The sequence below is a fragment of the Macaca thibetana genome, chromosome 13 (assembly GCF_024542745.1).
Source record: "Macaca thibetana thibetana isolate TM-01 chromosome 13, ASM2454274v1, whole genome shotgun sequence".
Taxonomy (NCBI): domain Eukaryota; kingdom Metazoa; phylum Chordata; class Mammalia; order Primates; family Cercopithecidae; genus Macaca; species Macaca thibetana.
Window position 1 is genome coordinate 80,031,671 of NC_065590.1, and position 20,208 is coordinate 80,051,878.

General features: G+C 50.7%; 3 protein-coding genes across 8 annotated transcripts in view; 2 read left to right on the forward strand and 1 right to left on the reverse strand.

Moving 5' to 3' along the window:
• Positions 1 to 112: 112 nt before the first annotated feature.
• LOC126933728 (EMILIN-1) overlaps positions 113 to 20,208 on the reverse strand; it is a 150,440-nt gene continuing 130,344 nt past the window's right edge. Inside the window, exons 9-15 of the mRNA XM_050753783.1 lie at positions 5,439 to 5,558; positions 4,609 to 4,730; positions 2,206 to 2,277; positions 2,053 to 2,124; positions 1,844 to 1,965; positions 646 to 743; positions 113 to 422 (exon numbers count right to left, since the gene is read on the reverse strand). Of these exons, the coding sequence (XP_050609740.1) occupies positions 318 to 422; positions 646 to 743; positions 1,844 to 1,965; positions 2,053 to 2,124; positions 2,206 to 2,277; positions 4,609 to 4,730; positions 5,439 to 5,558 (711 nt within the window). The 3' untranslated portion in view covers positions 113 to 317. The remainder of the gene's footprint in view (positions 423 to 645; positions 744 to 1,843; positions 1,966 to 2,052; positions 2,125 to 2,205; positions 2,278 to 4,608; positions 4,731 to 5,438; positions 5,559 to 20,208) is intronic.
• Positions 5,569 to 18,351, forward strand: SLC5A6 (solute carrier family 5 member 6). 6 transcript variants are annotated; one of them, XM_050753795.1, is made up of 17 exons: positions 5,569 to 5,885; positions 6,419 to 6,485; positions 10,189 to 10,721; positions 11,039 to 11,104; positions 11,444 to 11,495; positions 11,885 to 11,952; positions 12,453 to 12,607; positions 13,019 to 13,159; positions 13,357 to 13,486; positions 14,076 to 14,164; positions 14,607 to 14,719; positions 15,072 to 15,139; positions 15,861 to 15,947; positions 16,088 to 16,269; positions 16,491 to 16,594; positions 16,838 to 16,953; positions 17,368 to 18,351. In XM_050753795.1, the coding sequence occupies exons 3-17, from the start codon at positions 10,329 to 10,331 to the stop codon at positions 17,512 to 17,514; spliced, it is 1,911 nt and encodes a 636-aa protein (XP_050609752.1). In that variant the 5' UTR covers positions 5,569 to 5,885; positions 6,419 to 6,485; positions 10,189 to 10,328; the 3' UTR covers positions 17,515 to 18,351. The 6 variants fall into 6 exon arrangements, with proteins under 6 accessions (XP_050609752.1, XP_050609754.1, XP_050609753.1 ...); XM_050753797.1 differs by having other exon boundaries at positions 5,875 to 6,017; XM_050753796.1 differs by lacking the exon at positions 5,569 to 5,885 and adding an exon at positions 6,113 to 6,181.
• Positions 15,232 to 20,208, forward strand: part of PREB (prolactin regulatory element binding) — an 84,857-nt gene continuing 79,880 nt past the window's right edge. Inside the window, exon 1 of the mRNA XM_050753818.1 lies at positions 15,232 to 15,244. The gene's annotated coding sequence lies outside the window, so the exon portion shown is untranslated. The remainder of the gene's footprint in view (positions 15,245 to 20,208) is intronic.

Below are 20,208 nucleotides of genomic sequence, written 5' to 3' on the forward strand. Positions count from 1 at the left end.
TGCAAAACCAGGGGGAACCTGAAAAAACCGGCTGCCATAAAGCAGTCCCTCCCACCCCAAGCAAGAAACACGTAAAGGCAGGGCGCCTTTCCTTAAAAAGAAAGAGAGAGGGAAAAAAAAGTGTTTATTATAGGCAACAACACAAATGGGAACTGGTATTTGTCTACACCAGGTGAGTGCAATTTTTCCTCTTCCAATGGCGGCCTCAACCTTGAGGTGAATCCACTGGCCAAAGATGCCTTTCTAGGAAGCAGAGCTCCCTGGCTGGGCTAAGATAGATCAGATCGATCTTAGGTCAATGGTAAGACCTATGTGGTTCATGAAGTCTTGGCTTTTCGGCGTTGGGTCCCCCAAAGCAGAATGGAGATGGATAGAGTGGTGGATCCCAGAATCCCAAAGAACATAAGCAGTGAGAACGAGCCCTGTGAACAACAGACCAAAAAACATCCCCATACAACGTTACACGGAGGGCCACATCCTAACACCTAATTCTTTCCTAATATACCTATCACCTCGTCTAGGGCAATTCTATAGTTTTCCCCCTATAGGTAATTTGTATTAGCTCCTGGTCTTGTGGATCTCCTTTCTGAGAAGACTTGCTCTATGCATTCCTTGTATCCCTAGTTAGAAGGCCTAATTCCTCACCTGGCGCATACACTTGTATCCGTGGAAACCATCAGCACAAACACACTGCAAAAGACCTGGACCATCAGGTACACAAGATCCATTCTCAGGACACATTTCTGTGGGCCAGAGAGAAAGAGAGAACATCACTGCATACATCTCATTAGGCATATTTCTCAAATATCTATTTCAACTTAGAGTCTCTCAATCATTGCTAGGATAAAGGAAGAGGAAAGAAGATTACAGATAAAAACAGTAACAATAATGTAAGGCCTCTGAGCCCAAGCTAAGCCATCATATCCCCTGTGACCTGCACGTAAACATCCAGATGGCCTGAAGCAACTGAAGATCCACAAAGGTGAAAATAGCCTTAACTGATGACATTCCACCATTGATTTGTTTCTGCCCCACCCTAACTGATCAATGTACTTTGTAATCTCCCCCACCCTTAAGAAGGTTCTTTATAATTCTCCCTACCCTGAAGAAGGTTCTTTGTAATCTCCCCGACCCTTAAGAAGCTTCTTTGTAATTCTCCCCACCCTTGAGAATGTACTTTGGGAGATCCACCTCCTGCCCGCAAAACATTGCTCCTAACTCCACCGCCTATCCCAAAACCTGTAAGAACTAATGATAATCCCACCACCCTTTGCTGACTCTCTTTTCAGACTCAGCCCTGTGAGTCTGCGTCCAGGTGAAATAAAGCCTTGTTGCTCACACGAGCCTGTTTGGTGGTCTCTTTACACGGACACGCGTGAGACAAATAATATATCTTAAGATATCTTTTCGGCCGGGCGCGGTGGCTCACGCCTGTAATCCCAGCACTTTGGGAGGCCGAGGCGGGCGGATCACAAGGTCAGGAGATCGAGACCACGGTGAAACCCCGTCTCTACTAAAAATACAAAAAATTAGCCGGGCGCGGTTGTGGGCGCCTGTAGTCCCAGCTACTCGGGAGGCTGAGGCAGGAGAATGGCGTGAACCCGGGAGGCGGAGCTTGCAGTGAGCCGAGATCGCGCCACTGCACTCCCGCCTGGGCGACAGAGTGAGACTCCGTCTCAAAAAAAAAAAAAAAAAAAAAAAAAAGATATCTTTTCTTTCAAAGGGGTTAGACCCCCAGAACTCTGAATGAAAGGCACTTAAGTAACTTTGTCTTTCTGATCTAAAGTGGAAAACACAAGGGAGAAAAGACAATTCCCAGAAGTTTGGAGGTAAGACAGCATACCTGGGTCCCCAGTGTTATTGCAAAGGTTCTTTTGCCCTTGACAGATTTGGTTGTCTATATAAGAGGTGATAGTATTCCAGGCATTAATTCCTCCAGGACAGTTGACATCTTGTGGCAGTATCCTAAAGAGAAATGTGGTCATAACATGCAAAGTTGCTAAACTCACAGCATCACCCTTCTTTGATTCTCTTCCCCATACCCTTACTCACAGAGTCTGGAGCTGAGTAAAGCCATGGAAAGTGTTGGCCAAGTCACCTTTGAGGGGGTTTGCTTGCAGGTCTCTGCAAAGCACACAATATTAGCACCTTCCCATCAACCTACACTATGTTAGCCTTTTGGGTGGGAGGCACCTAACTACTTACATGATGACAGTGGTATATGCCTGATGAAAGTTTGGACCAGGGTCCTCCAGAGAACAGTTCTGGAGATCCAGCCTGAGGAAATAAAGTAATCAATATAACTGTGTGTTCCTCTTTTTCTTCAACCACAGCACGGTTTGTATTTGACTACACAACCCCCTTTTCAGCTAATAATAATTGAACACAGCTGTGTTCAGAGTCACACACTAGGAGTTGTGGTAGACATTTTAATTCTGCATTATCCAATAGAATCACCATTTGCCACATGTAACTACTTAAATTTAAGTTAATATACCTTAGGCTGGGTGTAGTGGCTCACTCCTGTAATCCCAGCACTTAGGGAGGCCAAGCGGGGAGGATCATTTGAACCTAGGAATTTGAGACCAGCCTGGGCAATATGAGTGAGACCCTCACTCTATAGAGAAAAATTAATTTAACCAAAAAATTCAGTGTCTCATTTGCACTAGCCATATTTCAAGTGCAAATGGAATAACCACGTTAGTAGCTACTGTACTGGTTAGTACAGATATGGAACATTTTCTTTTTTCTTTCTTCAGACAGAGTCTTGCTCTGTTGCCCAAGCTAGAGTGCAGTGGCATGATCTCAGCTCCCTGCAACCTCTGATTCCCAGTTTCAAGCAATTCTCCTGCCTCGGCCTCCTGAGTAGCTGGGATTACAGGCACGTGCCACCACGCCTGGCTAATTTTTGTATTTTTAGTAGAGACGGGGTTTCACCATGTTGGTCACGTTGGTCTCGAACTCCTGACCTCATGATCCGCCTGCCTTGGCTCCCAAAGTGCTGGGATTACAGGCATGAGCCACCACGCCTGGCCCAGAACATTTTCATAATCACAGAAAGTTCTATTGGCCAGCACTGTTCTAATCGGTTATGCATCTATTGGGAGAAATCTGTGTTTCTTGTCTACATTAGTGAATCTCATATTACGATTTTCAGATCCACAGAAAGCCTCTAAATTAAAAAAAAAAAAAAATGCAAGTCACGTAAATGAAAGTTTTTTCCACATGTATTTTCTACCACAGATTGGTTGTAAACTGCTGGATCATGCCATATTATTTTTTTTCTTCAATATCAACTGCTATCCATTCCTTTATTCTGCAAATATTTACTGAGTCCCTACAAACTGCAAACACTGGGAGAATGTTAAAAAATATATAACACAGTATCTTAGCCTTTGAGTGGCTTACAATGTAGTTAGAGGAACAAGACCGCTGCCCAAAATAAAAGCACTGTAAACATTACAATATAAAAGAAACCACAGGATAGTGTATAAATATATTTGAGTGGACACTAAAGATTACAGAAAGTTTTTTAAGAAGGTATTACTGGCCGGGCGCGGTGGCTCAAGCCTGTAATCCCAGCACTTTGGGAGGCCGAGACGGGCGGATCACGAGGTCAGGAGATCGAGACCATCCTGGGTAACACAGTGAAACCCCGTCTCTACTAAAAATACAAAAACTTAGCCGGGCGAGGTGGCAGGCGCCTGTAGTCCCAGCTACTCGGGAGGCTGAGGCAGGAGAATGGCGTGAACCCGGGAGGCAGAGCTTGCAGTGAGCTGAGATCCGGCCACTGCACTCCAGCCTGGGTGACAGAGCGAGACTCCGTCTCAAAAAAAAAAAAAAAAAAAAAGAAGGTATTACTGAATCGCTTGAACCCAGGAGGCAGAGGGTGCAGCGAGCCAAGATCACGCCATTGCACTCCAGTCTGGGCAACAAAAGCGAAACTCCATCTCAAAAAAATGAATAAATAATAATTAAAAAAAGGTATTACTCTGGAACTTAATAGTAGTAGGAAACAGTCACAAAAGATGTTGGAAATGAAGGATGGATATGTCCTAATTTGGTGGAGGAAGGCAATTTCAGGTATGGAGAGAGGCCTGAACAAAGATGGAATGCCATTGAGGGTAGGCAAATCTGGCTGGTGCGGACCATTATGGAGGTTTCAGTGGACAAGTAATTGGAAATAATGTTGGAAAAGGGGGTTGGGACTAGTGTATGGTAGTTAATGGTTTGAATTTTGTCCTGAGAGCAACAGTTACTAACTGTGGTATTAAAGCAAGAGAGTGATAATGAAAAATGTCGGTTTTCTGAAAGCTTAATATAGAGAGGTATTTAGGTAGATGAAGGAAAGAAGAGAATGGAAGCAAAACATTTTGAGTTTGAAGTAAGGGTGCACTCAGTAGGAAATGCTTAATAGGAAGCTACAGGTGCTCACATGTACCTGAAGTGTGGAAAGGTAAAAAGACACTAAAGAGATCTAGTTTTGGTAGACATCTGCGTGATGGTTACAGCTGAAACCATAATAGGTGGATTCTTAAAATAAGGGTAGAAAAGCAGCCAGACTAAGGAATGGCCTGCATCCAGTATCTAGGGATGTCTTCCCCTCACCCCAAGATGGTGCCCTTCTGATTCAGGCAGCAACGGGCATGCAGCATTAGTTCTCGTGTCGTTTTACAATAAAGGGCCACTTTTGACAAATTTTGCACACTCCCTGGACATTGAGTGCATATCTGCAGAAGAGAAACAAACATTAGAACTCCAGAAAGAAAAGCCAAGAAAAGAACAAACGGCTATCAAGAATTAACTGCCAGTACACGTTTCCAGAATTCCTCTAACATGGGGCCGATAAATGGATAAATGGCTCGTGTCCTACCCTTGTAACAGGCTAGGCTAGGAGATGCCATGTCTTCCCCTAGAGTCCGGCGCCGAATCAGCTCTCCAGACACTTTCAGTACCAGACATCAGCCAGGGAAGGTCCTCATCTCTTAAGATCACTATTCAAACATATTTATTATGCTCTCTGCAAAGACTTCTCAAGTCCCAGTTTGGCCTGGTTTAAAAGGACCGGAGGTAGGTAAATAACTCATCAAGCATTACAAAACAAAGTACAGCCCTACCACTGCACGATATATGGTGTTCGGGCGTAGAGAGCTTTCACAAGAGCCAGAGGACCCGTCTGTAGAAATAACTTAAAGTTACTCAAAAATTAAGGGACGAGATCAAGTTTCACAGATCTTTGCAAGTTGGCAGGACTGGGGCGCCGAAGGCCTGCACGACGTGAGCACTCGGGAACAGGACCCGGCTGGGCAGGGTCGGAAAGGGTCAGGGACGAAATCAGAGCCGCAGGCCGGCCGAGGGGAAGGGGGAGCCGCGGGCGAGCGAGACGCACGGCTGGCGAGCGACCCTGCTTCAGCCCGACCTCAAACTTGCTTCTGTACCTCGGGTAGCGCCAGAGCCCTTTCCACGCCCAGAGCGAGGAGCAGGGCGGCAGCCCAGCGCACCAGAGTCGTAAGACTACCCGGGCCGTGAGGCGCCATTTTCCGCTCCCTTAGTTCTCCGGTGCTCACGCGACCCGGCCCCGCGGCCCCGCCCAGCAGCGCGTCAGGCCCTCTTCCCCGGGCGTGGCGTAAGCGACCCGGTCCATTCGCCCTGGGGCTGGCTGGGGGTTTCTCCTGCTCGCGGAGCTCTGCGCTGGTCTTCATGCGCCCCAGCCCTCTTTCGGGGACACTGGCTACCCCTTATTCCTTTTCCCCTTTAATGAAGGCGACCCCTGTCGCCGCGCGGCTTCCCAGAGCCGACTGCAGGCTCCCTCAGCCGTGTGTTCCCCGCGTCCGGAAGCCAAGGTCGCGCCTTCGAAGAGACTCGGGTTCCTCCATCCGCCCTCAGTAAACATGGCGGCGCAGCGAGCGGGGCGGGCAGGGGGCGGGCAGGGGGCGGGCAGGGGGCGGGGCCCCCGCGGGTTCCCGGCCAGGGCGCAGCGGCCCGGCTCTGGCTACCCACGTGTGGAGACCGGGCAGGTGGGCCTGCAGAGCGTGAGACGGTGCAGAGAGGCCCCAGGGAGCGGCGTCTGAGCTGGGGCGGGGGCAAAGGGGCAAGGGGGCGGGGAGGGGCGGGGAGGGGCGGGGAGGGGCGGAGCGAGCCGGCCTCCGGCGTGGGACTGAGAAGATACGAAGTGTGCGCGGTAAGGTGGTGGTCTCCGCCGCGTAGAGGGAAGCGGGAAACCAGGAAAGAACGAGGGTGAGGGTGATGGAGGAGGGAAGGGCAAATCGCAGACTCCGGCGGGAGGGCAGGGGCCTGGATCGCCCCGGGCACGTAGTCCCCTTCACCTCAATCCTGATAGCGCGTAGCGTCCCGGAGCCTGGCGAGGAGGTAGGAGCGGGATAGACGCTTCCCTAATTCATTTTCTTTGCATTCCCAGGAAAAGGGTGCGATGTTGATCTCAGGAAGCACAAAGGGATCTTCCTAGCCCGGACTAAACCACGGAGGTAAGGGAGTGCGTCGCTGCCCCAGGGTGGGCCAGCGCCCTGACTGAAGGACGCCAGGGGATCCCTGCTCCCGGAGTGACAGTGTTGGTTAGGGCCAGCCAAAAAGCTCCTTAATGCCAACCCAAGCGATCATCTCGAGTAGCCGACCCATGCTTCCCTTCCACATTCCCCCCATGGTGTCTGCCTGGAAGTTCCTGAAAGGTTTACGTTTAGCTCACTGGCAAGTTTTCTAAGGTGTTAGTAGCTAGTAGCATTTTGAGGGCCCCTAAAGCCTTTCACACCTTGAGGAATTATAAGCTCCAGGACAGATTTTGAGGGAATCTTTTTGGAACAGTTAGTCTTGCAGTGGTCTCATTGCGTTTTGTAGGAGTCAGTATGATCCACTGCAGTGTGTGACCAAAGTGAGTTCAGGTTTTTTTTTTTTTTTTTTTTTGGAGAAGGAGTCTCGCTCTGTCGCCCAGGCTGGAGTGCAGGGGCACGATCTTGGCTCACTGCAAGCTCCGCGTCCCGGGTTCACGCCATTCTCCTGCCTCAACCTCCCGAGTAGCTGGGATTACAGGTGCCCGCCACCGCGCCCGGCTAAATTGTATTTTTAGTAGAGATGGGGTTTCACAGTGTTAGCCAGGATGGTCTTGATCTCCTGACCTCGTGATCCGCCCGCCTTGCCTCTCAAAGTGCTAGGATTACAAGTGTGAGCCACGGCGCCTGGCCGAGTTCGGGTTTTTAAAAGGGGTCCCACATCACGCGTGTAATCCCAGCACTTCGGGAGGCCGAGGCAGGCGGATCATGAGGTCAGGAGTTTGAGATCAGCCTGGCCAATATGGTGAAGTCCCGTCTCTACTAAAAATACAAAAAAAAAAAAAAATTAGCTGGGTGCGGTAGCACATGCCTGTAGTCCTAGCTACTCAGGAGACTGAGGCAGAAGAATCACTTGAACTCAGTATGAAGAGTAACATACTGAAGAACTCAGTATGAAGAGTATGCAGTGAGCCGAGATCGTGTCACTGCACTCCAGCCTGGGTGACAGAGTGAGACTCCATCTCCAAAAAAAAAGGGGCATTCCCACAATCTGCTGTTTGTGCCTTAGTGTGTTATAGTTGTAGTGAAACAACAACTAGCTCTTCCTCTTGGCCCCCCTCTTTCTGGAGAAATGTAAGTCCATAGGTTTGGATCAATGTAGAGTTTTTAGAAAACCATAGATCTGTTCTCAGAATCTGGTCTGTTGCTAGGTCAGGTTTTTCCTGTCTTCCCTGGGGCTCTCTCAGGCCATCCATGAGAATTCTCCATACATCATGCAAATAGAATTTTATCAGGAAGTCCCATCAGCAGAGTGTCTTTATTTCTGTACCTCCGTTTCCCACACTGGGACTTTCCTTCCTGTCTCTGGCCACCTACCTATCTATACCACTAACCCTATAGTGTTCTGTGTTCTTTGCACACAGCAGACATGTTTTCTCTTACTCCCCAGTGGTTCCCATCATCTCTATCATAGCAGCAAAAACTTGCCAAGGACAATGAGAAAACTCAGGGTGTTGCAATGTGCAAAGGCCCAAGGCATGTTTAGGTTAAACCAGAGTTTAAGCCTGTTGGGAATCTTGTAGACATGTGATCCAAGAGTTGCCAGCTCTTATTTTCCCTCTTTATTGGCCCCAAGAGGTTCAGAGTTCAGGTTTAGTCTGCATGAGGCCATATCTTGCCAGCCAGACAGTGTCTGCCCAAGAACACACTGTGGGAGAGCCGAAAGAGAGCCTAATCTTTCTCCTAGTGGGCAAAAGCAGAAGACACACTTTATGTTAGTCTGTCTCTTGATTAGTTGAAATCTAAACTATGTCCTGTGAATGACTGACTACAACACTGTGCTCCTGCCCTGGTTCTGGGAATAGTGAGGACAGGGCCGTTGGTGAACACCTGTCATAGCTGCAGACGGCACTGTTTCTTTCTTTCTTGTTTTGTACCATGCTGCATAACCTTGAGCAAGTTATTTAATCTCTCAGTTTTCTTGTGATAACTATAGAGTATTCATGTCTTAACCTGAGACATGCTGTTTTGAAAGCGTTAGCTTCATTATGTGTTACTACTAATGTTTATAAAGCACCTCACACACTGCTGGGTTACATAGCAGGTGTTCAACAAATGTTAACTGTTGTCATGTTAGGCTGTCTTAACTACATGGCATTCTCTGGTGTTTTTCCCCCATACCAGTAAGTACCCTGGAGGATTGCCTCTGAAGATAATGCGATACACATGGAGAACAGACAGGGTGGATGGTGAATCCCTAGACCTGGGTTCTAATTTACACTCTAACAATAGTAGGCTCTGTGCTTTTGTTTGGAAAGGTCACTCGAACCATCTGAGCCTTAGTGTGTTTATCTGTGAAATGGTCAGTGGTGGGGAGTTGGTTGTAATAGTGGTATCCAAAGATTTAAGATTTTAAATACTATGATCCCTTCCCTCTTTCTCTGAGGATTATGGTGTATTCTTGGAGGATTAACATTTCTTGTGTAGGAGTTAGAAAATCAACTTTCAACTTTCCCATCTTTTCAGTTCCTTCATTCCAACTCCCTTCCGCACAGAGTGCCAAGAGTACTTTAGGCTGAAAGCCTAATCCATCTAGGAATGCTGTTGAATGTGAGCTCCCTCTTCCCTGTTCTGGAGCCTCTAGGGCTGAGTTGGAGTTTGGGGCCATAGGGTGATAGGGCCATTTGGAACATAGCGATTGGTTCCCTGAAGGGGCCAGAACAAATGACTGCTGAGCTTCACCCCACCCCCAGTTCCTGATCTTTCACCTCAGCTACTCATAGAGCCAGATCCTCAGCCTCTGCAGCTCCAGGCAACTCTGCCTCAGAACAGGGATTGCTTCTCCAGGTAGGTGTCTGTCCCCAGCAGGATGCAACCACTCTCTTTGGCTGGTCCCTTTGCCTCTCAGCTCCCTGGCTGGGTTGCTTCTCTCCAAAACGGAGAATTGTAACTCTGAAACCCTGACTCCAGCATGATGCCCTCTCACCTTTCCCGTCTCACTTTTGAATCCAGCCGCTCTTGCTGCATCTGCTGTTGACTGTGGTGTTGCAGGTAGAGGGGCTGAGAGGTGGGTGGCAGCGAGTGCTTATCTAGTGGTGTTGGGGAGAACCTTAAGAAAGGGGTTCGGAGTGGTTGGCCTAGGGATGCCTGAAATGGAGTCTGTGGCTGCCACAGAGGCAGTCTCACTGATGATCAGTTAGAAGGGTGACACTGGGGATCTCAGGAAGCGAGGGCTGAGGCCAGGGTCAGTAGGGGAAGCCCTGCTGCCATTAGTCTCCATGTTGTGTTTCCTGCTGGGCTGTTGGCGCCAGGCTGGGCTCTGCTGGCTTAGTGTATTGTAGTGACTGGGTCTGTGCCTTCAAGTGGGGTCAGGAAATTTTGCAAAGAAACTTAGGCTAGAGTTTATTTTTCTTTTGGTACTCGGGTGGAGACCTAAGAAGGTTCTTGAATTTCACAGCTCTGCATACTCCAAGGTCCTGGCCAAGTTATATTGTCTCCTGGCTGTCTCACTCTGATGCTTCTCCCTCACTTCTGTCCCCTACCAAACCCATACCAGGGCCTCCAGACCTTGAAGGGCTACCCCTATGCTGACTGGTCCACTTCTGATGGCATGTGATGTACAAGGCCCAAGGGTGAATGGCTACCAAGGCAAGATAGGCCTCACTAAGAGCTAATTCCTTTGCAGCTCACCCTGGACAGTATCGTTCCGTGGAGGAAGACTGTGAGACTGTGGCTGGGAGCCAGATTGTAGCCACCCATCCGCCCCTGCCCTGCCCCAGAGCCCTGGAGCAGCAGCTGGCTGCAGATCACAGACACAGTGAGGATATGAGTGTAGGGGTGAGCACCTCAGCCCCCGTTTCCCCAACCTCGGGCACAAGCGTGAGCATGCCCGCCTTCTCCCTCGTGGACTACGTGGTGTTCGTCCTGCTGCTGGTTCTCTCTCTTGCCATTGGGCTCTACCATGCTTGTCGTGGCTGGGGCCGGCATACTGTTGGTGAGCTGCTGATGGCGAACCGCAAAATGGGCTGCCTTCCGGTGGCACTGTCCCTGCTGGCCACCTTCCAGTCAGCCGTGGCCATCCTGGGTGTGCCGTCAGAGATCTACCGATTTGGGACCCAGTATTGGTTCCTGGGCTGCTGCTACTTTCTGGGGCTGCTCATACCTGCACACATCTTCATCCCCGTTTTCTACCGCCTGCATCTCACCAGTGCCTATGAGGTGAGCAGGGACGGAAGGGAGAAGCACGTGGGACACTGGGGTTGGAGTGGAGAGGAGGAACAGGGACATAGGAAGGACCTGGGACCCTAGACCTCCTCCACCTAATGAGAGGGACAGAAAACTCAGTTGTGTGTTTGTAATTCTTTCTCAGTGATGTCAGGAGTAGGGGCAGGATTGGAGAGGAGGGTGCTGTGCCGAGTGGGACTCAGAGTGGGTATGGGTTGGATATTCCCTCATGTTCCTGAGCGTCTTGAGGGAAGTTGTGTGTGAGTTGTCGGGGTGAAGTCAGGAGGAAAATCTTTTTTCTGTATACCCAGTACCTGGAGCTTCGATTCAATAAAACTGTTCGAGTGTGTGGAACTGTGACTTTCATCTTTCAGATGGTAAGCAGAATGAGGCTAGAAACCGAGCCTGGGGCATGTTGGGGGACCTGAACCCAAGTGTGCTGCGGGAATTGGAGTCTCCCCTGCTCTCAGACTGGCAGGATTGAAATTCCTGCTAGAGGGTCAGCATCTATGAGGCCCCCAGAGGCATCCTGCTGCCCATGCCTTCTAATTCCAGCACAGATACTATGGTGGCAGCAAGCCAGAATTTGAGAGAAGGAAGAGGGAAGTGAGCCTAGGTGAGGGGAAGCCATGGGCATATTGGCACTGAGGCCCATCTTTCTTCCTCTCTCTTCCCACCCTCCTCCTGCCCCCTCACATTTTTTCCACATGCAACAGGTGATCTACATGGGAGTTGTGCTCTATGCTCCGTCATTGGCTCTCAATGCAGGTGAGGAGTCACAGCGCCCCTGGCTTTCAGCCATGGCAGGCTAGGAAAGCACCTTTGGGAGAGGCAGATGGAGGAGCGTGTACGGAAAAGAACCTGACCTTGGATGGGGAATTAATTCACTGCTTGGGCCCTTGGGTGGGTCTCTACCAGGGGAAGGCTTGGTCCACCTCTATTGAAAGCTAGTAACGTGTTACCATGCCTATCCGAACTGGTTAATCAGCACCTTTTGATGGAGCTCTGCAAACAATTTTTTCCATTGTGGTGAATGATTTATTTCATTGTTAATGACCAAATGCTTTATCTCTGTGGCATGACACGATTGCCCTACCAGGGCTTCTCCCCTGGGGAACCCTTTTCCAGGGATAAAAATGTGGCTTCTATGCTTACAGTGACTGGCTTTGATCTGTGGCTGTCCGTGCTGGCCCTAGGCATTGTCTGTACCATCTATACAGCTCTGGTAAGTGCAGTAAGCCCTGGTGAGGGGAGGGGAAGGGATGAAGTAAGGAGGGGAGATGGGAAGAGAAGGAAAAGAAGAGATAAGCTGAGAATATAGGTGAGAATATAGGTGAAATTCTAGGGTGGTAAGAAATAGGATTTAGCAGTGCGGGTGGTATGTGAAGGTAGAGGATGGGATGGGAATGATGTCAACAGGGTCACAGCAATTACGTGCCTAACGGCAGGAGAGTCCCCTCACTGGTAGCATGTCCTTAGAGCGGATGGTTTCAGGAGTGTCCAAGGGAGAGAATATAGTCATGGGTTCTTAGTTTCTGTTTCTGGTTGGGTCAGTAAAGCCCCTTCCTCATCTCTCTTTTATACTTAACACCAGAGATAGAAACTAAAAACTGGCTTCCGGCTGCAAAAAGCCTAAAACAAAACAAAATGGAACAACAATAAGGCGGGTTGGACGAGCTGGGTTTAGAAGGCCTCTGTGGCAGGTTTGCTGTGCTTTCCTTGCAGGGTGGGCTGAAGGCCGTCATCTGGACAGATGTGTTCCAGACAGTGGTCATGTTCCTTGGGCAGCTGGCAGTTATCACCGTGGGGTCAGCCAAGGTGGGCGGCTTGGGGCATGTGTGGGCTGTGGCTTCCCAGCACGGCCGCATCTCTGGGTTTGAGTAAGTATACCCCTACTCCTGGCTGGGGTCTGCAGTGCCTGGGCGCTGAGCCCATCCTAGAGGGCTCAGGGCTATAGTAAGCAGAGTGCAAACTGGGAAGCCTAAGGTGTAACAGCAGACAGCGGGAAACTGGTCCTGCAGAGAGGGAGGGTGATTACAGGTGCTCGGCTAGTGTTTATGGAGAGTCAGAACATTACCTGGGATGAGTACCTGGAACAAGGCTGGGGTGGAAGAATGGAGCCTCCCTCTAACTGGCTGTGCTCTCTTGAGTGCACCCAGCTTCTTGCCTTCAGTCATCCCCTTGGCCCTAGCAGTGGTGTCTCCTCTCCTGTCACTGACTCCTGTTGCCAAGAGGGCAGGAAGGCTATATCTCTGGGGCTTTGCACAATGACTGGGTGGTGTCTGTTACAGGTTGAATCCGGACCCCTTTGTGCGGCACACCTTCTGGACCTTGGCCATCGGGGGTGTCTTCATGATGCTCTCCTTATACGGGGTGAACCAGGCTCAGGTGCAGCGGTACCTCAGTTCCCGCACGGAGAAGGCTGCTATGCTGTGAGTGCAGCGACAGGAAGGGAGCAGAGCAAGGTCTAGGGGAAGGGGTTCCCCAGAGATAATTGGGGTGGGGCAGGATGCCAGAGTACATACATATCCACTGTGTTCAGGATGTGGGTCTCCTTTCTGGAGGTCAGGGGCACATGCCTGAGGGCGTCTGTTAATGCCAGCTCTCCTGGCACCGACATCTTTTGCAGCTCCTGTTATGCAGTGTTCCCCTTCCAGCAGGTGTCCCTCTGCGTGGGCAGCCTCATTGGCCTGGTCATGTTCACGTATTACCAGGAGTATCCCATGAGCATTCAGCAGGCTCAGGCAGCCCCAGACCAGGTGAGAAGGCCCTGTCCTGTTCCCTTGAGGGCAGGCCTGGCCCCACAACGGGAGTGTCTAGGTAGGAAAGGACTGACTATAGAAAGGACTCCCACCCTGGGTGGGAAATGATTGTAAAATCCTTTCCCACTCTAAGATGCTAGGAATCTAGCATGTGAGGATCCTGGTCCCTAGCGTCTAACCACAGTGCTCATCCTACTGGGGTGAGGACCTACCCTTACTGACTCCCCACTGGGCTCCATGTGCTCTGCTGGGAGCTGTCACATACCTGGTCTCACCTAACCTCTAACAGCCTCGTTTCACAGAGGAGAAAACAGACTCAATGAGGTAGTCAGTAAGCAGAAGTTACACTGGTAGCCAGAAACAGAGCTGCGGGCGAATTGTGTCATTCCCTCTGTAGAGCCCATTTTCTCTCCACTTAATGTGTAGACACTTGGGTCAGCAGAGATGCCCCAGGCCCTGGCTTCCCTTCTAACGCACCCAGTCTCAATAGACTCGCTGGTGCACATGCAAAGGGAGCTTCTCTGCAGAGCCGGCCCTGGGAAGGCCCCTCTCTGATGACTGCTCTGCACCTCCACTCTGCTTGCAGTTCGTCCTGTACTTTGTGATGGATATCCTGAAAGGCCTGCCGGGCCTGCCAGGGCTCTTCATTGCCTGCCTCTTCAGCGGCTCCCTCAGGTACCCCCTTTGACCATTTCCCTCAGACCTGGTGCACCTGACCCCTGTTGGGTACAAGGTGATAGGTGGAGCGGGGTGGTGGCGGGCGGGGAGTCCCAGTCACAGTGAGTCTCTCACTGTGTCTGTCCCATCTGTGTGGATGACAAGGGATAGCTCATCTTTGTAGGCCAGAGCACATTTTCTCTTAAGAGATACCCCTGTTTTGGTTAAGAGTTCTTTTGTGGTACCAGAAATTGATCTGCTCAAATGAAACCCATATCCACATTCAAAAAAGGACTGTGTCCTTGCCTTCCAGGCCCGCTCTGAGGTGGTGTCAAGTCCAACTATGAGGAGGTTTCTTGGTGGTACCTGTCATCTCCCCTTTAGGATACCATTTCCTCCACAGAGTCCCACAGAGCTGACAATTTTGCCTCACTCAACTTCTCATCCTCTTCTTTTTCAGCACTATATCCTCTGCTTTTAATTCATTGGCAACTGTTACGATGGAAGACCTGATTCGACCTTGGTTCCCTGAGTTCTCTGAAGCCCGGGCCATCATGCTTTCCAGAGGCCTCGGTGGGGTTATGCTTCCTCATCTCTTCAGTCTGGGTCTTTCTAAGCTACACCCTGACCACTGTCATCAGTCTGCTGTAAAACACCCACTTTATTCGGGGCTCAGCACTTGCCTAACGAGGCACACAACCTTCCCTGCATGCATGGTTGTTTACATCTCAAGGCATGTCCTAGGGAGGTTTCTGAGTCACATAGGAGTGAGGACTTGGTGGGAGGAAGCTGCAGCATGATGTAATATGCCTTTTGTGTCAAAGGAGACAGAGATGGTAGTTTGGCTGCGCAGGGAGCCTTGCTTTATTCCATTGCTTGTGTTAACTCACACCTTCTTGTTTCCTCTCCTCTCCTTTACCCCCAGCCTTTGGCTATGGGCTACTTTGTCTAGGAATGGCCTATATTTCCTCCCAGATGGGACCTGTGCTGCAGGTAATAACTGTAGATGGTAGGAAGCGATTTTAAGGGAGAGAAGGGATTGATTGAAACAGGAAGTTGAGAAGGGCAGCTATATTGAGGGGAATGACCGGGGGCCAGGTGTAAGAGATTCCCCTTTGATGGACCATCTTTACTGTGAACAGACTTCCAAGCAGCCAGAGGACCCAGGGTCATTCCTGGGATATTGTAGGCCAAGAGAGAGCCTCAGAGGAGAACCCAAAACACATCCCTCTCCATCAGCCCCCCATCAGCCTTTCCTGCCCTCTAGAGTCTTTTTTTTTTTTTTGAGATGGAGTCTCATTCTGTTGCTCAGGCTGGAGTGCAGTGGTGTGATCTCGGCTGACTGCAACCTCCGCCTCCTGGGTTCAAGCGATTCTCCTGTCTCAGCCTCCCAAGTAGCTGAGGGACTATAGACATGTGCCAGCATGTCTGTATAATTTTTGTATTTTTAGTAGAGATGGGGTTTTACCATGTTGGCCAGGCTAGTCTCGAACTCCTGACCTTAGGTGATCCTCCCGCCTCAGCCTCCCAAACTGCTGGAATGATAGGCGTGAGCCACTGCCCGGCAACCTCTGGAGTTCTGATTGTTCCCATAGAAGAGATAGATCTGATGAGTGGGGCTCCAAGGCCATGGCGGGTGGCTGTGCTCTATGGTGAGTATGGGCATTTCTGAGTCTGTATTCTTTTTTATTTTCTTCTTGCCCGGTCCTCCTAGGCAGCAATCAGCATCTTTGGCATGGTTGGGGGACCGCTGCTGGGACTCTTTTGCCTTGGAATGTTCTTTCCGTGTGCCAACCCTCCTGTGAGTGATGCATCTGGACCCACAGTCATGTGTAGCGGGATGGGCCTGTGGGTTGGCAGGGCTCTCACCAGGAGACCTGAGGACTGCTGCGAGGGCTGGCAGGGCTGGCCTTGTGACAGGCGTGCACCGTGTCTCGTCAGGGTGCTATCGTGGGCCTGTTGTCTGGACTTGTCATGGCCTTCTGGATTGGCATCGGGAGCATCGTGACCAGCATGGGCTCCAGCATGCCACCCTCTTCCACTAATGGGTCCAACTTCTCCCTGCCCACCAATCTAACCGTTGCCACTGCGACCACACTGATGCCCTTGACTACCGTCTCCAAGTAAGGCAGGGCTTGCTGTCTTTCCCCTTGTTTTCTCAAAGCCCTCCTTTGAGTTTGAGGGCTTTCACAGGGGTCTGCTAAGGGATGGGCCACCAGAGGCTCCAGGGAAATGTTGGGTATTGGGTCCCAAGACCCTGGGACCATGCGGGCAAGGAGAAACTGGTGCCCAAGGAATGCCCTGCCAATGAATTGCTAATTGTCTTCCCCTCTGCTCTTCCCAGGCCTACAGGGCTGCGGCGGTTCTATTCCTTGTCCTACTTATGGTACAGCGCTCACAACTCCACCACAGTCATTGTGGTGGGCCTGATTGTCAGTCTACTCACTGGTGAGGGTGTGGGATTGCGGTGCAGACGAGCACCGAGGGGTTAACAGAGGGCCCTAAGGGACTCTACCATCTAGGGAGAAATGTTCCTGCCCTCTGAGCTTTTGGGTGTCAGTAGCTGTCAGGCTTTTCCACTGGGATGTAGGATGTGGGTGGGGGCTGGGGTATCTGGGGGCCAAGGGAGGACATGGGGCCCGCTGCTGTGGATGGTTCCACGCAGAGACTCAGAAGCACGTTTCCCTTCAGGGAGAATGCGAGGCCGGTCCCTGAACCCTGCGACCATTTACCCAGTGTTGCCGAAGCTCCTGGCCCTCTTGCCCTTGTCCTGGCAGAAGCGGCTCCACTGCAGGAGCTATGGCCAGGTAGCACCTAATGTCCAAGTGACCCCTCCCATCCCTCTGCAGATGCCACTGACTCTTCTACCCCTTCTACCCCTTTTCTCTGCTCCTGCCCCTGGTGCCCCTCTCAGGATCAGCTAAGCCTAGGCTGTCCCCACACAGCTGTCTCAGGTTCTACCCACAGGGCTGCCCTCCCTTGGTGGGGCAGAAGGATCTCAGGGCTCAGGGGAGCTCAGCCCCGGCCTGGGCTGGTCAGCTCCCCTCCCCAGCCCACTCTGCGCTCCCCACTGTGCTGTGCTCTCCCTCTTTTCCCCCCATTCTCCCTCCCACACCCAGCCTTGCTGGGCTGCCTTCTAGTGGGGACGTTTTCTGTGTGAATCCTGTCACCACCTGTCGTCCATCTTCACCAGTTCCACCCCTTTGGCTTTGTGTTTGTAGGACCACCTCGTGGACACCGGCGTGTTTCCCGAGAAGCCGAGGAATGGTGTGCTGGGGGACAGCAGAGACAAGGAGCCCATGGCCCTGGATGACACAGCTTATCAGGGGAGCAGCTCCACCTGCATCCTCCAGGAGACCTCCCTGTGATGTTGACTCAGGACCCTGCCTCTGTCCTCACTGTGCCAGGCCATAGCCAGAGGCCACCCTGTAGTACAGCGATGAGTCTTGATGTGTTCTGCAGGGACAGGTCTGGATGATCTAGCTCGTACCAAAGGACCTTGTTCTTCCCTGCAGGAGAAGCTGTCACATCTCGAGCTGTGAGGCACCGTTTCTCTCTCGCTTGCCAATCTTTTTTTAAAGGATGAGGCTCGTAGGGAGCAGGATCATGCCAGAAATAGAGATAGAAGTGCATCCTCTGGGAAAAAGATAATGACTTCTGATTCAACATAGCCAGAGTCCTTTGAAGTAAATGGCTAGAAACAGCACTCTGGTTATAACTGCCCCAGGGCCCGATTCAGGACTGACTCTCCACCATAAAACTGAAAGCTGCTTCCCTTGTAGTCAGTCTGCATCTCAGTACCAGTTCTGCCAGCCACAGTGAGCCCGTTACTACTTTCACATTGTCTGTGACACTCAAGCCCCTCTCATTTTTATCTGTCTACCTCCATTCTGAAGAGGGAGGTTTTGGTGTCCCTGGGCCTCTGGGAATAGAAGGTCCATTTGTCTCCTTTGTGTAGAGCAAGCAAGTTTTCTGCCTCACTTTCTCCGTCCTCCACCTCTGAGATGGACACTTAGAGACAGGGCAAATGTGGGTCCAAGAAACCAGGGCCATGACCGGGTCCACTGTGGAGCAGCCATCTATCTACCCGACTCCTGAGCCAGGCTGCCGTGGTGTCATTTCTGTCATCTGTGCTCCGTTTCCTTTTGGAGTTTCTTCCCCACATATCTATTCCTGGGGAATAAAAACTACCATTGGACCTAGAATTTGGGCTCCTGTACTGTCTCCACCTGCTCTTGTCCACCCCACTGCATCCCCTGGTGAGGATAAGGAGTCCCATCCTATGTACAGGTCACCTTCCTGTGCTCAGGAGGGGGGCTGCGGCTTCAAGTCTCTGCTGTCCCCGTGTCTGCAGGGGACAGCGTTGTGCTCACCAGGGTGGAAGATACACACCCTCTCCTAAGGCTTCTCATCCCCTGGGGCTTACTTAGTCACTCCCTTCTCCGGCCCCACTTTCCCTTTGCCAGAACCTTTTGCTCTCAGATTTTTACTTTTGGAACTGGAGGAAGAATGTTCCCATCTGATTTTAGAAACGGAACATTCTAGCTGGACTTTTATGGTCTTGTGAAGAACACTGTGCTCACACCTCCCACACCTGGCCTCTGCCCCTGCCTGGCCCTGTGCAGCTGCCCACATCAGCTCTGCACAAGCTCTCCGGGGTCTCTTCACAGAGACCGGGTCCCAGGCATATCTGAGTTCAGCCTCAACTGAGGCCTCCCGGGGCTTCTAGAGCACATTCCAGCTGTTCTCTCACATTCCATGCAGCTCGGGCCTGGGATGTTCTGTGTCCCTTTTTCTACCTCTACCCCAGCTCACTCGGTCACGCCCCAGCCCCTTTCACTTCTGCCCTGGCCAGCCCTGTGGAAGAACAGGGCCCGGTTGTGCCAGAGCCCAGACCCTAGCCACTCCTAACCTGCCTAGGCCTCATTTATATTCATGATGACAATAATGGCTCCTTAATGGGTCTTAAACCTGCTGCCCTGGATTTTTTTTTTTTTTTTCCATTCCACAAGGCTCTGGTCTTGAACATAAACATTCCTTCCAGTATGAACTTTAGGTATCTGGTCATGATCTATTTTCTGTCTGGGAAAGTACTTTGACAGGCCAAAGGTGTGTCCACTGAATCTACCATATTTCAGACGTGCCTGAGTGGTATTCCAGGGAGAGCTGGGGAGAATGATCCCCAGGGTTTCATTAGCTGAATTAGGTAGGGTGGAAGTGAGTCTATGTAAGAAGATATGGAGACATTTTACTAGGGGCCCTTGGACTCAGGCCTATTTTGTTTTGTCTTGTGAATTAAAACTTCAATGATGGAAAGATAAGAAGCCTATAATTATTATTTAGAAAAGATTCCTTTGGGAGACTGAGGCAAGGGGGTTGCTTGAGGCTAGGAGTTCCAGACCAGCCTGGGCAACATAATCAGAGCCTGTCTCTACAAAAACAAACAAACTAGCCAGCATGGTGTCATGTGCCTGTAGTTCCAGCCACTTGGGAGGCTGAGGTGGAAGGATTGCTTGAGTCCAGGAGCTTGAGATTGCAGTGAGCCAAGATTGTACCACTGCACTCCAGCCTGGGCAACAGAGCAAGACCTTGTCTCTAAAACAAAACAAAACAAAATCCCTTTTCCTTCATAGATTGTTTTTGGGGAATGTAATTGAATCTATCATGCCAGACTCCCAAATTCAAGCCTTATTTGTTTCCCGGTTCAGGTGCCCTGGTAGAGCTGCTTCTAGGGCAAGGTCTTACCAACGGAGGCAACAGAAACTAAGAATGTCTGTAAAAACTACAAGTGGGCAATTTATAGCTCAAGCCCTACAAGAAGGAGAGACTGGTGATTGTACGGCACCAAGAACTGTTGAGGGAATGGGATCATCTCTGGATTCTTAGGGCCTGACCTCTGAACCCATTTTCTGGCCAAGCCAGTGTCTATAGGAGAGTTGAGAGCAGGATGCCCCTCATTGCTGCCCTTGGTCCAGGGCTTTACATTAAAAAAAAAACCACATTGGTCATATCTGCAAACATGGGGATTGTAAAGTGAGTAATGCCCAGAACTGCACTCTCTC